Source organism: Bufo gargarizans, chromosome 5 (genome assembly GCF_014858855.1).
Source record: "Bufo gargarizans isolate SCDJY-AF-19 chromosome 5, ASM1485885v1, whole genome shotgun sequence".
Lineage (NCBI taxonomy): Eukaryota > Metazoa > Chordata > Amphibia > Anura > Bufonidae > Bufo > Bufo gargarizans.
Window position 1 is genome coordinate 278868223 of NC_058084.1, and position 16918 is coordinate 278885140.

At 40.6% G+C, this 16918-nt stretch overlaps 1 protein-coding gene across 1 annotated transcript in view; it reads left to right on the top strand.

The window, feature by feature from the left end:
• The window catches only part of LOC122938038 (NFX1-type zinc finger-containing protein 1-like), a 231841-nt gene that overhangs the window by 164618 nt on the left and 50305 nt on the right, over window positions 1–16918 (top strand). Inside the window, 1 exon segment of the mRNA XM_044293307.1 lies at window positions 9037–9182. Within this exon segment, the coding sequence (XP_044149242.1) occupies window positions 9037–9182 (146 nt within the window).

Below are 16918 nucleotides of genomic sequence, written 5' to 3' on the forward strand. Positions count from 1 at the left end.
TGGGTAGAGGATCACCAATTCCCACAATGTTGCGCAGAAAGATAGTGGAGCAATATCAGAAAGGTGTTACCCAGCGAAAAATTGCAAAGACTTTGCATCCATCATCATCAACTGTGCATAACATCATGCAAAGATTCAGAGAATCTGGAACAATCTCTGTGCGTAAGGGTCAAGGCCGTAAAACCATACTGGATGCCCGTGATCTCCGGGCCCTTAAACGACACTGCACCACAAACAGGAATGCTACTGTAAAGGAAATCACAGAATGGGCTCAGGAATACTTCCAGAAACCATTGTCAGTGAACACAATCCAACGTGCCATCCGCCGTTGCCAGCTGAAACTCTACAGTGCAAAGAAGAAGCCATTTCTAAGCAAGATCCAGAAGCTCAGGCATTTTCACTGGGCCAGGGATCATTTAAAATGGAGTGTGGCAAAATGGAAGACTGTTCTGTGGTCAGACGAGTCACGATTCAAAGTTCTTTTTGGAAATCTGGGACACCATGTCATCCGGACCAAAGAGGACAAGGACAACCCAAGTTGTTATCAACGCTCAGTTCAGAAGCCTGCATCTCTGATGGTATGGGGTTGCATGAGTGCGTGTGGCATGGGCAGCTTGCATGTCTGGAAAGGCACCATCAATGCAGAAAAATATATTCAGGTTCTAGAACAATATATGCTCCCATCCAGACGTCATCTCTTTCAGGGAAGACCCTGCATTTTTCAACAAGATAATGCCAGACCACATTCTGCATCAGTCACAACATCATGGCTGCGTAGGAGAAGGATCCGGGTACTGAAATGGCCAGTCTGCAGTCCAGATCTTTCACCTATAGAGAACATTTGGCACATCATAAAGAGGAAGGTGCAACAAAGAAGGGCCAAGACGATTGAACAGTTAGAGGCCTGTATTAGACAAGAATGGAAGAGCATTCCTATTTCTAAACTTGAGAAACTGGTCTCCTCGGTCCCCAGACGTCTGTTGAGTGTTGTAAGAAGAAGGGGAGATGCCACACAGTGGTGAAAATGGCCTTGTCCCAACTTTTTGGGGATTTGTTGACACCATGAAATTCTGATTCAACATATTTTTCCCTTAAAATTGTAAATTTTCTCAGTTTAAACTTTTGTTCTGTGATTTATGTTCTATTCTGAATAAAATATTAGAAGTTGGCACCTCCACATCATTGCATTCAGTTTTTATTCACGATTTTTATAGTGTCCCAACTTTTTTGGAATCCGGTTTGTAGATATAAATCTAATAGAGCAATTGGAACAATAAATGTGAAGACCTGTGGATTCATGTAAGGTACAGGGCTGGTTCTAGCTTTGTTGGAAATATATTTCCATGTACTATATGATGTCCTTTAACCCTTTCCCGACCTCTGTTGTAATAGTACGATGAAAGTCGGATCTTTAACCACCTCAGCTCCCCTAGCTTAAACCCCCTTAATGACCAGACCACTTTTTACAATTCTTCACTACACTAATTTCATGGTTTATTGCTCGGTCATACAACTTACCACCCAAATGAATTTTACCTCCTTTTCTTCTCACTAATAGAGCTTTCATTTGGTGGTATTTCATTGCTGCTGACATTTTTACTTTTTTTGATATTAATCGAAATTGACCGAAGTTTTTGCAAAAAAATGAAATTTTTTACTTTCAGTTGTAAAATTTTTCAAATAAAACTACATTTCTATATACATTTTTCTCTAAATTTATTGTTCTACATGTCTTTGATAAAAAAATACAATAAGTGTATATTTATTGGTTTGCGCAAAAGTTATAGCGTTTACAAACTATGGTACAAAAATGTGAATTTCCGCATTTTGAAGAAGCTCTGACTTTCTGAGCACCTGTCGTGTTTCCTGAGGTTCTACAATGCCCAGACAGTAGAAACACCCCACAAATGACCTCATTTCGGAAAGTAGACACCCTAAGGTATTCGCTGATGGGCATAGTGAGTTCATGGAAGTTTTTATTTTTGTCACAAGTTAGCGGAAAATTATATCTTTTTTTTTCTTACAAGTCTCATATTCCACTAACTTGTGACAAAAAATACAATTTTACATGAAATCACCATACCCCTCACGGAATACCTTGGGGTGTCTTCTTTCCAAAATGGGGTCACATGTTGGGTATTTATACTGCCCTGGCATTTTAGGGGCCCTTAAACTTGAGAAGTAGTTTGGAATCCAAATATGTAAAAAATGCCCTGTGAAATCCTCAAGATACTAATTGGAATTTGGGCCCCTTTGTGCACCTAAGCTGCAAAAAAGTGTCACATATGTGGTATCACTGTAGTCAGGAGAAGTAGAGCAATGTGTTTTGGGGTGTATTTTTACATATACCCATGTTGGGTAAGATAAATATCTCTGTCAAATGACAACTTTGTATAAAAAAATTGTAAAAGTTGTCTTTTAGAGAGATATTTATCTCATCCAGCATGGGTATATGTAAAAAGACACCCCAAAACACATTGCCCTACTTCTCCTGAGTACTGCGATACCACATGTGTGACACTTTTCTGCAGCCTAGGTGCGCAAAGGGGCCCAAATTCCAATGAGTACCTTTTAGGAGGGCATTTTTAGACATTTGGATTCCAGACTTCTTCTCACGCTTTAGGGCCCCTAAATTGCCAGGGCAGTATAAATACCCCACATGTGACCCCATTTTGGAAAGAAGACACCCCAAGGTATTCTATGAGGGGCATGGCGAGTTCATAGATTTTTTTTTTGGCACAAGTTAGCGGAAATTGATTTTTTTTTTTTATCACAAAGTCTCCCTTTCCGCTAACTTGGGACAAAAAGTTCAATCTTGGACTCAATATGCCCCTCAGCGAATACCTTGGGGTGTCTTCTTTCCAAAATGGGGTCATTTGTGGGGTGTTTGTACTGCCCTGGCATTTGAGGGTCTCCACAATCATTACATGTATGGCCAGCATTAGGAGTTCCTGCTATTCTCCTTATATTGAGCATACGGGTAATGAGATTTTTTTTTTCCTGTTCTGGGCTGAAATAAAAAATGAACGGCACAGATTTCTTCATTTGCATTGATCAATGTGGATGAAAAAATCTCTGCCAAAAAATGTGCAAAAAAAAAGGAGGGGAAAGGCGTCTGCCAGGACATAGGAGCTCCCGCCCAAAATCCAAACCCACTCAGCCCATATGCCCTGGCAAACCCGATTTCTCCATTCACATCAATCGATGTGGATGAATAAATCATTGCCGGAATTTTTTTTTTATATACAAAGTGTTTGCCAAAGCATATGAACACCGCCCCTCAGATCATAAGCCTCGGCAAGCGTATCTTTTTTTACTGCTGAGGAGAAATATCGTCTTGCAGCGCCGCATACACGACTTTTGTGTAATCTGACAGCAGCGCAATGCTTCTGTCAGAATGCACATCAGTGCTGCAGCTGGTTGATCGGTTGGTCCACCTAGAAGGTAAAAAAAAAAAACAGGCTGCAATGTATTAAATTTATTAACATTAACTTTATATAACATTAACATTAACTTTATATAACATTTGAAACAGAACATTAACTTTTATAAACTTTATTGAACTTTTGGAACATTAACTTTTTTGCTTACCTGTGATTTTTTTTTTTTTTTTTTACCTTTATAGGACAAAACTCTCCTTCCCCATGGGACAATGTGCAAAGCGCAAAGCGCCCAGAGATGTGGCGAAGTTCATTATGCACTTTGTCCCAGGTGAAAGGAGAGGTTTGCAGCAGCTCTGTGTGAAAGGGCTCTAAGAGCCCTGTGTGCCTGTCCTGTGTAACGCAATCCCTATACTAAGTGTACCTGTGTGTGGTACTTCCGGAAACACTCCCCTAAGCATAGGGCAGGGTGGTCAGGGCAGTCAGGACAGAAATAGCGGGTGTCACGCCTTATTCCACTCCTGCTACAGACACAATATATTTTTCGGGGTGACGCTTGGGTTGAGGTACCAGCAATGACATTGGGGAAATGTCGCTCGTGTAGACGGCTCACTACACTGGTGGTTGGGGCCACGGAACCTCCTGGATACAGGAGGTTCTCGATTTATATCTTCCTGAAATAATAACGTTATGTTAAAACCAAGCACATCATTGTTTTTCTTGTGAAATTCCCAATAAGTTTGATTTGTCACATGACCCTCTTCCTATTGAAAAAACAAAAGTTGGATTCAAAATGGCTGACTTCAAAATGGCCGCCATGGTCACCACCCATCTTGAAGGGAGAGTGATGGGGTGCTGCGCCAGATGACCTGGATTCCACAGTCACCGGACCCGAACCCAATCAAGATGGTTTGGGGTGAGCTGGACCGCAGAGTGAAGGCAAAAGGGCCAACAAGTGCTACGCATCTCTGGGAACTCCTTCAAGACTGTTGGAAGACCATTTCAGGTGACTACCCCTTGAAGCTCATCAAGAGAATGCCAAGAGTGTGCAAACCAGTAATCAAAGCAAAACGTGGCTACTTTGAAGAACCTAGAATATTACATATTTTCAGTTGTTTCACACTTTTTTTTGTTATGTATATAATTCCACATGTGTTAATTCATAGTTTTGATGCCTTCAGTGTGAATCTACAATTTTCATAGTCATGAAAATAAAGACTTTTTTTGAATGAGAAGGTGTGTCCAAACTTTTGGTCTGTACTGTATATAGACCTAATTATCGCTAGGCTGATCAATAGATCTCCGATACAGGGATGTCTGTATTAAGCTGTTCTGAAGTTTTATGGTGGTATCCAGAAAGCTTATTTTTGTATTTGAATAGCTGGGGGTCAGGTTTACGGTGGGGTGAAATTTATTGAATCGCTCATGAAATTTTATCAGTTCATGTTCAGGGTCAGTCCAGATTATAAAGATGTCCTCAATGAATTGGAAGTAGGCCAAGGGTTTTATGGGGCAGGATAACAAGAAGTCGCTTTCCAGTTTTGCCATGAAAAGATTTTTATATTGCGGTGCCATTTTGCTGCCCATGGCGGTACCAGTGCATTGTAAATATATCTCCTTACCAAAAGTGAAAAAGTTGTGGGTGAGGATGAATTTGGTGAGTTGCAGTACAGACTCTGAGACAATCCCATTAGCCTGTAGGTACACTTGGCAAGCATTTAATCCATCATCGTGTTGGATATTTGAATATAAGGATTCCACATCCATGGTGGCCAAGATTGTGCATTTAGGGGGGGGGACCAATGACTGACAGTTTGTTCAATAAGTCAGCGGTGTACTGTAGATAACTTTTTGTGTTCCTCACTAATGGTGTGAAGATGCTCTCTATCCATCCTGACATTTTTTCAGTGAGGGTTCCCACACCTGAGATGATCGGTCTCTTTGGATTATCTGGTTCATGTATTTTGGGAATCATGCAGAATACTCTGATCCTTGGATCCTCAGGTACCAAGTCTAAACATTTTGTGGATTTTACAGGAAGACCTCTGATGACCTTTTTCAATTCTCTTAAAGTTGGGTCTCCCTCCATTTTTATGTAGTATCGTGTGTCTGTGACTTGTCAGTGTGCTTCTTTTACATAGTCTAAGGTGTTTAAAAGGACTATAGTGCCAGCTTTATCTGTAGGTTTTATGGCGATTTCTTTGTTGTTTTTTTAAGCTTTGACTTGCCCTCCTTTCCTGCATGCTGATGTTGAATGTTTCTTTACCCTGGTAAAGTCAGCTGTGTCATCAACTTGTCATCATACAAACTGACTAATGTGGAGCTCAAGGTGCTCTCCAGAGGACTTACATTCTGTCCTACTGTAACACTCCAGAGTGTTGTTAGCACTCCTGCACCCTGCTACTGTCTAACATAAATGTCATCTGTTTAATTATATTCCAGGTTCACCACAATGTGCATCTATAATATTGTTATGTAACTGTTTATTACACGTAATGTGCCTGGTTCACCAGCAGGTGGCAGAAAATATGGCAGAGCTATACTTAGATAGAATGGAACTCACCATTCCATTATCCCCCCTTTGGGCAGAAGTGGGCTAGTCCTGCTTGCTACAAGAAGGAGCAAAAAATGGCCACAGGGAGAGAAAGGCGCTCATAGGGTGACTATGTCAAATAAAGTGTCCTCCAAACACGGGTGGGTTAGTTATGCTCACCTGTTCAGGTTGCACCAATATTGGGCACAACCACAATGAAGGCCATCTGGAAAAAGTAACTAGTTGGTGCTGCTGATTCAGTCCGAAATCTCCTTAGGCGGGGGCCAGACCGCCGACCGGGTGAACAATAGTACTGGAGCTCCACTGGACCATGGAAGTCAAGTGGGCGCAGGATCACAACCAGATGTTGAAAGCCATGAAGTTTATTGGAAGACAATGTGTTTCGGGGTTCTACAGACCCCTTTATCTAGTCTAAAAAAGGTATAAACTAGAGTAGTATGCTAGCAAAAAGTGATGATAATAAAATTAATAATCACATACAATTGAAATGAAAAAAGTGCGGCATAATAAAAATAAGCATAATTAGAGATTATGATAATATAAAAAAATGATATAATATTAAATATATATATTCTGCCCTTTCCTTCCGACCGCACATCCAAGCCCTTTCCACCACCTGCCGCCTCCAACTCAAAAACATCTCCCGCATCCGTACTTTCCTTAACTTTGAATCTGCGAAAATGCTTGTACATGCCCTCATCTCCCGCCTAGACTACTGCAACATTCTCCTCTGTGGCCCTCCATCTAGCACTCTCGCACCCCTCCTATCCTCAACTCTGCTGCCCGACTAATCCACCTCTCACCCTATTACTCCTCTGCCTCTCCCCTCTGGCAATCCCTTCACTGGCTCCCCAATGCTCAACGGATTCAGTTCAAAGTACTAACAAATACATACAAGGCCATCCATTACCTGTCCCCTCCCTACATCTCTGAGCTACTTTCCCGATACACCCCCACACGCACTCTCTGATCCTCACAAGACCTCCTTCTCTCCTCTCTTATTATTGCCTCTTCCCACAATCGACTCCAAGATTCCTCCCGTGCATCCCCCATACTCTGGAACTCGCTACCCCAACATATCAGACTCTCACCTACAGTGGAATCCTTCAAAAGAAACCTGAAAACCCACCTCTTCAGACAAGCCTACAATCAGTGACCTTGCTGCCTCTATACCGCCATGGCCAACTTCACCCACACCTACTGTGTCCTTCTCCCATACCATGTAGATTGTAAGCCCTCACGGGCAGGGCCCCCTCTACCAGTTTGTAGCTCATCTTGTTTATGATTAGTGCAATTCTCTATATTATGTATGTGCACGCCTTATCATATGTACAGCGCTATGGAATGAATGGCGCTTTAATAATAAATAATAATAAATATATATATTTATATATATATATATTTATAGTGTGTTTTTTACAAATGTAAAAAACACACTGTTATGTAGTGCTGACATTAGCACATCGATAATGTCAGTCAGCTACCTAACAGTAATGCTGATGGTAGAAACCCTTTAAACAGAAGAAAATACACCTTCTGGAGTGACCCAGTCAGAGTCCGAACCTCAACCCGATTGAGATACTGTGGCATGACCTCAAGAAAGCGATTCACACCAGACATCCCAAGAGTATTGCTGAACTGAAACAGTTCTGTAAAGAGGAATGGTCAAGAATTACTCCTGACCGTTTTGCACGTCGGATCTGCAACTACAGGAAACTTTTGGGTGAAGTTATTGCTGCCAAAGGAGGTTCAACCAGTTATTAAATCCAAGGGTTCACATACTTTTTCCACCTATGCTGTGAATGTTTACATGGTGTGTTCAATAAAAACATGGTAACATTGAATTCTTTGCGTGTTATTAGTTTAGGCAGACTGTGATTGTCTATTGTTGTGACTTGAAGATCAGATCGCATTTTATGACCAATTTGTGCAGAAATCCATATCATTCCAAAGGGTTCACATACTTTTTATTGCAACTGTATATACACACATGCACTGTACTATTATATGTATATATTAAATGTATTATATATAGTCATATACACATAGATACCGTATGAATAAAAAGTATATATCTGTGTAATTGTATAAAAAATATAAACGGTTTTGATCTATTTGTTTATAATATTTTAAGAAAATAGACTTTTTACAAAAAAAAGTAAAAAATTTCCCCACAGTGTGTGCAAATATATATTTATATATTTAAATTAATAAATTAGCCTTTATTTATATATTTATTTTTACTGGGAACAGAAATTATTAGCTTACACAGCCAGCAGCCGATGATGTAGCCGGCCTCCCTCACTCCTGTCAGGCCTGACATATCACAGCACAGAGCCGAAAACTCTGCCGCAGAGAAAAGATTTGTGATGATGTATCCGGCCTCCCTCACTCCTGTCAAGGCTGACAGGGCACAGCACAAACTGTGATAAGAGTAGATTCCTTTTAAAATTGCGCTTCCGAGCCCTGCAAGGTGCCTGAGACAGATCTCTCTTCACTGGGAACTGCCTAAGCTCTGCGCATGCTCTGCGCATTTACACCTCACTAGCAGTCAGCTCTACCAGGAAGTAGCTGTTACCTAAGGCTGAACAGTGTCTCAAGCAGCCCGTCCTAGTGAGTGTACTGGGCATTCTATGACGTGTTTCTGATGCAAGGACTTGATGACAGCCATTTTAGGGTCCCACAATGACAACTCCCTAGGGAAAACAAGCTTCTTTTGATAAATACTTATGAATGTTTTTACTATGACATAATATTAATTTTTTTGGTGTAGTGTAGTTTAGTTTCCCAGAAAACCCCCTTAAGTTATTCTTTCAAATCCCTCAATTATCTCCCCTTTTTATTGCTTCGGAGCCAAAGCCTGGGGTTCAGCCGTATTCAGGTTAGAGCACCGTGATGCACATAAAGAGACATTTAGGCCGCACTACACCACTCAGCATTCCTACTACACCTGGGACGCAATAGAGAGGGTCCTGGGGGGAGGCGCCCGTTGTACTACTACACATCTTGACAAAACAGAACTCTGTAGTGATATGGAAGAATATTTCAGGAGATTAGAGAGCGAGTTAATTGATGCGTTTCCTTTTTTTCCCCTAATTATAGGTGCAGCAAAATATAGGAAACTTCTACAAGTTGTTCAACCAAGAATTGTCATTGTTGAAGAGGCTGCTGAAGTTTTGGAAGCACACATTATAACAGCGCTAAGCCATAGCTGCCAACACCTTATCCTAATTGGAGACCACCAGCAGGTATGTATTTATATGTTATTTAAAGTGTGTTAACTGTAATTTAGTGCTTGCTCATGTACAGTACTACACTACAAAATAGCTCAATATAAACAGATGCTATTAAAGGGGTTTTCCAAAGTCAAAATATGGATGGCCTGTCCTTAGGACATGAATATCAGATCGATGGAGGTCCAACTCTTGAAAGCTCACCAATCAGCTGTTTGAAGGATGAGTGAACTTTTCAAAATTCAGTTTGGTTCTGGTTTGTCGAATTTTTCAAAAAGTTCAGTTTGGACCCAAATTGATTCTACTTGAACCAATTTGGCTTCAATTGCCCTGGGAATAGGTTTATAACAGCCTCTAGTCTCAAAGGACTCTGAATTATTAGGAAAACATTTTATCTCTTTTTGTTCAATATAAAATATAGAATGATTGTGCACACCTCATTTGGAGGAATTCATCTGACATATTAGTATAAGTCGAATTGGTATGAGTCGGATTGCTATAGTGTGATGGTAATAAAATGGTTTTATTTTCATAGAAAAATATAAAGATAAAAAAAGAAACAATATCTCATATGTTTTGAGTTATTTTTGAAGAATGTCAGAGATCAGAGTTCAGCAACGGGGACTGTGGTCAAGGTGGACCATGGGGTGGTAAGGGTCTCCGCAATAGATATCTCAGACAGTCCTGAAATAGCCAAATAATGCCCTGATTGTTCAGGAAGATAATAATTCATATGTACAGCTCATCAAATAAGCATAAGCTCATCAAATAGGTTATAATATAAATGTCAATCCTTGGGATGTAGTTGATCCAGCAAATAGTAGACAAACGAATAGTGAACAATTCATCAACTGAAGGACTATAATAAATCACATTAAAAAAGTGAGTCCACTGGTTAACAGATCTGTTGAAAAATCAGTAAAAAGTCATGCGCAAAAAAAAGAGGGTTGCTCTCATGGAAAGGACAATTGTACCCAAAAGAAGAACAATTACAACCATAAACAGAATAATTCCACCTGTAGAAGAGAGAATGATTCCACCTGTAAAAAGGCTTATCCAGCGAATAGTTCATCCCCAGTATGACTGTAATGGGTTAAAATGCAAAAGGTTTTAAAAAAGATTTCTAAAAATTTGCTTAATTAATAACTCATCCAGCAAATCATTCATCTATTGTAAGACTGTGTTATTTGTTGAAATAAATACATGTGAGTACTCCCGATTGTGCAACAATGTAACATTTCATTACTCCAAATAGGGTAACATGAACATTGTAAGTGAGTCTATAAGAATAAATAGGTTGCTGAATATAAATTCCTTATATAGTTCTGTAATTTTCATAGACTCCTAGACTCTGGTTGGGGGTCTTTCTCTCACCATTGGTTCATTGGTGAGAGAAAGACCCCCAGCCAGGCGTCATTTCCCAATATTGGAACCCCATGTACTCAAGGGCACTCTAACCAATTTCCCTTAATGCGGGACCTGAAATTAATTACAATGTAAATCCCTTCAGTCCACAAGGAGACGCCAGAAAAACTCAAGCACCGTGAGCTCTGTAGGCACGTGGGATGCCGCGGCCACAGACACTAACATCACCAGCGGGTTATTCCAAATATCGTGATGCTAACAGCATAATCTGCGGCATACACGTATTACATTGAGGGAAATCCTCCAATCTCCCATCTGTTACGATTCAGCCGGGCCAGTTCCTTGTTGGGACAACTAACCGTGAGTAAGGTTATATCATCTAGCCTTATTGCCTACGTGATTAAAACTTATCAAGCTAGTATATGAAAATTGCAGGAGTCTATGAAAATTACAGAACTATATAAGGAATTTATATTGAGCAACCTATTTATTCTTATAGACTCACTTACAATGTTCATGTTACCCTATTTGGAGCAATGAAATATTACATTGTTGCACAATCGGGAGCACTCACATGTATTTACTTAAACTAATAACATAGTCTTACAATAGATGAATGATTTGCTGGATGAATTATTAATTAAGCAAATTTTTAAAAATCTTTTTTAAAACCTTTTGCATTTTAACCCATTACGGTCATACTGTGGATGAACTATTCGCTGGAGAAGCCTTTTTACAGGTGGAATCATTCTCTCTTCTACAGGTGGAATTATTCTGTTTATGGTTGTAATTATTCTTTTTTTGGGTACAATTGTCCTTTCCATGAGTGCAACCCTCTTTTTTTTGCGCATGACTTTTTACAGATTTTTCAACAGATCTGTTAACGAGGGGACTCACTTTTTTTTTACTGTGATTTATTATAGTCCTTCAGTGGATGAATTGTTCACTATTTGTTTGTCTACTATTTGCTGGATCAACTACATCCCAAGTGGATTTACATTTGTATTATAACCTATTTGATGAGCTTATGCTTATTTGATGAGCTGTACATATGAATTATTATCTTCCTGAACAATCAGGGTATTATTTGGCTATTTCAGGACTGTCTGAGATATCTATTGCGGAGACCCTTACCACCCCATGGTCCACCTTGACCACGGTCCCCGTTGCTGAACATCTCTGACATTCTTCAAAAATAACTCAATACATATGAGATATTGTTTCTTTTTTTATCTTTATATTTTTATATGAAAATAAAACTATTTTATTACCATCACACTATAGCAATCCGACTCATACCAATTCGACTTATACTAATATGTCAGATGAATTCCTCCAAATGAGGTGTGCACAACCATTCTATATTTTATATTTACCTTTTTTCTTTTAGACTGGGTGTGTCTATATCGGTTGGGGCACCCACTCTATGTGCAATAGTTAGGTGAGCCATCACTAACAACTATCATTTCTCTTTAGTTTTAAGAATTCTTGATTTTTCTCTCCACAGAACCCCACCTCCTTCCCTCTCCCTGAGCTCTTGAGCTCAATGACAGCAATAGTAAATTATGTCAGTGACACTAACATACATATCTGTGAGCAACTGCATGTTAACGAACAGTGTGTTTAAACACAAACTGCTCCGTTGCATGTGTTATGCTTTTCATATAACAAAGCATCCAAAAATTGTCCCTTATTAGGGCAGATAGTGTTTAAACACACAGTGTTATAGGATAACAAAATGGATTGTTGGGGTGCTAAGTGTCCAAAAATTATGCCTTGCCGAGGTCAGAATGCTTGCCCATACGACACGCACAAGTGCTACTTGTCAGAAGAAAGAGTGGGATAGAAACATAGAATGTGTCGGCAGATAAGAACCATTTGGCCCATCTAGTCTGCCCAATATACTGAATACTTACTATGAATACCCCTGGCCCTATCTTATATGAAGGATGGCCTTATGCCTATCCCATGCATGCTTAAACTCCTTCCCTGTATTTGTGGCTACCACTTCTGCAGGAAGGCTATTCCATGCATCCACTACTCTCTCAGTAAAGTAATACTTCCTGATATTACTTTTAAACCTTTGCCCCTCTAATTTAAAACGATGTCCTCTTGTAGCAGTTTTCCTTCTTTTAAATATTCTCTCCTCTTTTACCTTGCTGATTCCCTTTATGTATTTAAAAGTTTCTATCATATCCCCTCTGTCTCGTCTTTCTTCCAAGCTATACATGTTAAGGTCCTTTAATCTTTCCTGGTAAGTTTTATCCTGCAATCCATGTACCAGTTTAGTAGCTCTTCTCTGAACTCTCTCCAAAGTATCAATATCCTTCTGGAGATATGGTCTCCAGTACTGAGCACAATACTCCAAATGAGGTCTCACTCGTGCTCTGTAGAGCGGCATGAGCACCTCCCTCTTTCTACTGGTAATGCCTCTCCCTATACACCCAAGCATTCTGCTAGCATTTCCTGTTGCTCTATGACATTGTCTGCCTACCTTTAAGTCTTCTGAAATAATGACCCCTAAATCCCTTTCCTCAGATACTGAGATTAGGACTGTATCACTGATTTTATATTCTGCTCTTGGGTTTTTATGCCCCAGGTGCATTATCTTGCACTTATCAACATTAAATTTTAGTTGCCAGATTTTTTACCATTCCTCTAGTTTTTCTAAATCTGCAATGGAGCAAGGACCGCAGTACAGTGCAGTGGGTCAGGATAGGTATATATATATATTTATGAGCAGTTTGTGACGCCAATTGCAGCTTGCGCAGGTACTGTTGCCGGGCCCTTTAAGATGTTATAACTCACGTACCAGGTAAGGAATGCCAGAGGGGGATAATGTCTCTGTATAGTAGGTATGGTAGTGTCAACGGTGTCTCCTACCTTGGTATGGCTGGACTCCTGGATCCTGGCTCACTTGCAATAAAATGAGTGTTGTTAATAGGAGTAATTGAGGAACTTTGGTAGCAGTAAATGAGTTCCAGACTGGTAATATAATCCAACTTGTCTTTACTGAATGGCAGCTTTAAATCCATACAAGTTACAGCAATAGTCTTGGGTCCCAGCAGGTATAGGCAATGTATGGCAGGGATCAATATCTCTTTTGCTTCTATACTTTGTGCCTGGAGAATCTGGCAGGTATTTATCTTCTGCTCTGTCTGTCTTCTGCTTGGTATGGGCCTGACTAGCTGAGGAGGAATTTGGCTTCCCCTAGACCCTGGATATGTACTCACAGCTTGGCTCACAGGGAATGCTTCTTCCTGGAGGCTGGAGGTGGCTGCTTGCTTGTCAACCAGCTGACGCTGATGGCTCAGGCTGGGAAGAGTGATCTTTGGCCTCAGCCGAGGCAAGATCCTGGGTTGGGATCCCTATTTTCTGGGAGCTCCTACTAACAAAGCTGGTACACTAAACTAAACTTCCTTCTCCTCCCCATGAGACAGGACATGGGACCAGCCCACTTCTGCTCACAGAGGATGGGGCCTAAGACTGGAATGAACTATTCCAGTCTAGCAATACTAAGCTGGCTATGGACCTGATCACACATTGCTGCCACCTGCTGGTGTACAGGGAAATTACAGCATAATATAAAACAGGCCTAGAAAAACATTCAATGACATTATAATTATATAGACGGACAATAAACTTACACATAACATGTTGTAGCAGGGAAAGAGAGTTTAGTAACACACTTCGGGATGTTAAAAATCCTTTTCCGTTTGGTGTATCCCTCCAGGAACATCAACCCTGTTACAAATCTTTGTGTCATCAGCAAAAAGACACACCTTACCATCGAGGCCTTCTGCAATTTCGCTGATAAAGATATTAAACAATATGGGTCCCAGAACAGATCCCTGAGGTACAGAACAGATCCCTGAGGATGTTGGGAGCAAGCCTCCAAAAATTAATAAATTCTCCCTTTTAATTTAGAGCAACAGCAGTAAAGTGTGCATGTAGAAAGGGTAGGGTAAAATAGGCACGTGGTGCAATAGTAGAGGCAGCAAAAGCAGCATAGTATGGAACATACAAGTCGGTAGATCGTCTGTCTGTGGGTGGTAGTAGTATTAGTGGCAAATGCGTAGCATTAATACTGATTGCAAGGGGCGTAGCTAAAGGATCATGGGTCCTGGTGCAAGAGTTTGTGGCAAGGGGCATGGGTGCGCCAAGCCTTTCTCATGCCAAATTCTCAACCTAAGCCTTTCTCTCCATCCCTATTGTTAAAGACATACTTTGAAAACATTACATATAGCGCTACAAAACATACAGGGTAATACAGTCCCACATACCTCTTACATCCAGTGATGTCTACTCTGATGTAGACGTTCTCTTTCCTCATCTTCTCCTTTCAGACCATTCCACCGTGATGATTTCTTACAGCTATCTCTCAGCTCTACAGACGTTGACATACATCTTAGATTCCTACCTTTCCACCATCCCCCCACCTTCTGAACACCCCATTCTGCCACTGTTAATACTGTGCCCACTGTGCTCCCCAACATTATACTGCAGAAACAGTCCCCCTGAAAATACTAATACCACACACATAGTGTCGCTATGAATAATTATTGGCACAGAGTGCCCTAAAAATTAACTGCCCCCAGGAAACAGTGTCCCTGACACTATAGTGTAAACATATTTTCCCTCAAAAATTATTGTGCTAAGAATGCTCCTCACAGCAGTGCTGCTCAAAATCCCACCTATAGAAATAATTATCTGCCAGAGTGCATAGTATTAACAGTACCCCCAACAGTGCCCCATTGTGCCCATACTAGTTATCACGTTCCTCATAATTCTCCAGTAGTAATAATTCTCCTTCTAATGCCCCCTAATGTGTGCCACTACCAAATTGCCTAATATGCGGCAATACTATAAATACACCCTTCAGATGCACAGTACAAAAAAATACTTTATACTACCTTATAATGTGCACCAGTACAAAAATTACCCCCTTATAATGTGCGCCACTACAAAAAATACCCCCTTATAATATGTGCTAGTACAAAAAATACCTCCTTACCTTTCAGATCAGAACCCATATCAGACCTTAGATCAGACCCCCATATCAGAAACCCATATCAGACTCACATATGAGAACTCAAATCAGACCACCATATCAGATCAGATGCCCATATCAGACCCACAGATCCAAACTCAATATCATATCCTCAGATCAGACCCCCATATAAGACCGCAAGTTAAATCCCCAGATCAAACCCCTATATCAAACCTTATATGATACCCCATTAGCTTTCCATGTTAGTTGGTTGCTAGGAGACGATCAGGATGGGGACCCGATATTTATTATTTAATAATAGCATAGTGATAAGCGCAGTGACGTCGCCAAAGTTCCTTTTCCTCCCAGGTCCTCAAAGAAGACGAAAGAAGACAAGGCAGCCTGCGCGAACAAGTGGATGAGGTGAGTTTAATTCTTATTATTATTTTTTTTAACCCCATCATCCCTAATTTACTTAGCATTCTGTATGAAGAATGCTATTATTTTCCCTTATAACAATGTTTTAAGGAAAAATAATAAAATCTACCCAACACCTAAACCAAACTTCTGTGAAGAAGTCCGGGTTCGGGTCTGGGTACCAAACATGCCGATTTTTCTCATGCGCGTGCAAAACGCATTAAAACGCTTGCACTCGCGCGGAAAAAATCATGCATTTTCCCGCAACGCACCCGCATCTTGTCCGGCCCTCACACGCAATGCCCGTGTGAAAGGGGCCTTACTAAGCCCCATCGGAGTAGTCCAGTGGCCAATCATGCAACTATTGGAGGGCTGCCTTAATAAAGTGGGGTCATCATTTAGATGACAGTCACCCACTTAGTGATAAAGGAGCCACCTCCATCAATTTATCACACATAAGCATCACCATTAAGGAAAGCTGCCCAAATAAAGTGGGGTCATCATTTAGATGACAGTCACCCACTCAACTATAGGAGCCATCCCAGTCAAATTCCCCCTTCATAAAGATCACCATTGGGGAGAAGGTCCACAATTTGTGGCTCCACACCCCATGGTTAGCAGTGGGGAAAGATCAAGGACATACTTTAGAGGTAGTTGACCATCAGATTACTATTAAGTATCTAGGCAGATGGAAGCCCCGGGCACAATGTCCCTTCATTCATTCATACATACAGTATAGTACCTCAATCGTTTAGCCGATGGTGTCACTCCCAAAAAACGTAATTTGTTAGTAGGAGTAATACAGGATCCCTCAGAGGACAATCAAGAGAAATCTAGAACCTTGTTAGTTGGTTCTGGGTACCTGTGCAGTCTACATCCTAGAAGAAGACGGACATTCTAGAGTAAAAAACTATGGTAGGAGGACTTGGGCATCGCATGGAGACGTATCTAAAAATAAAAATAAAGACAAAGAATTACA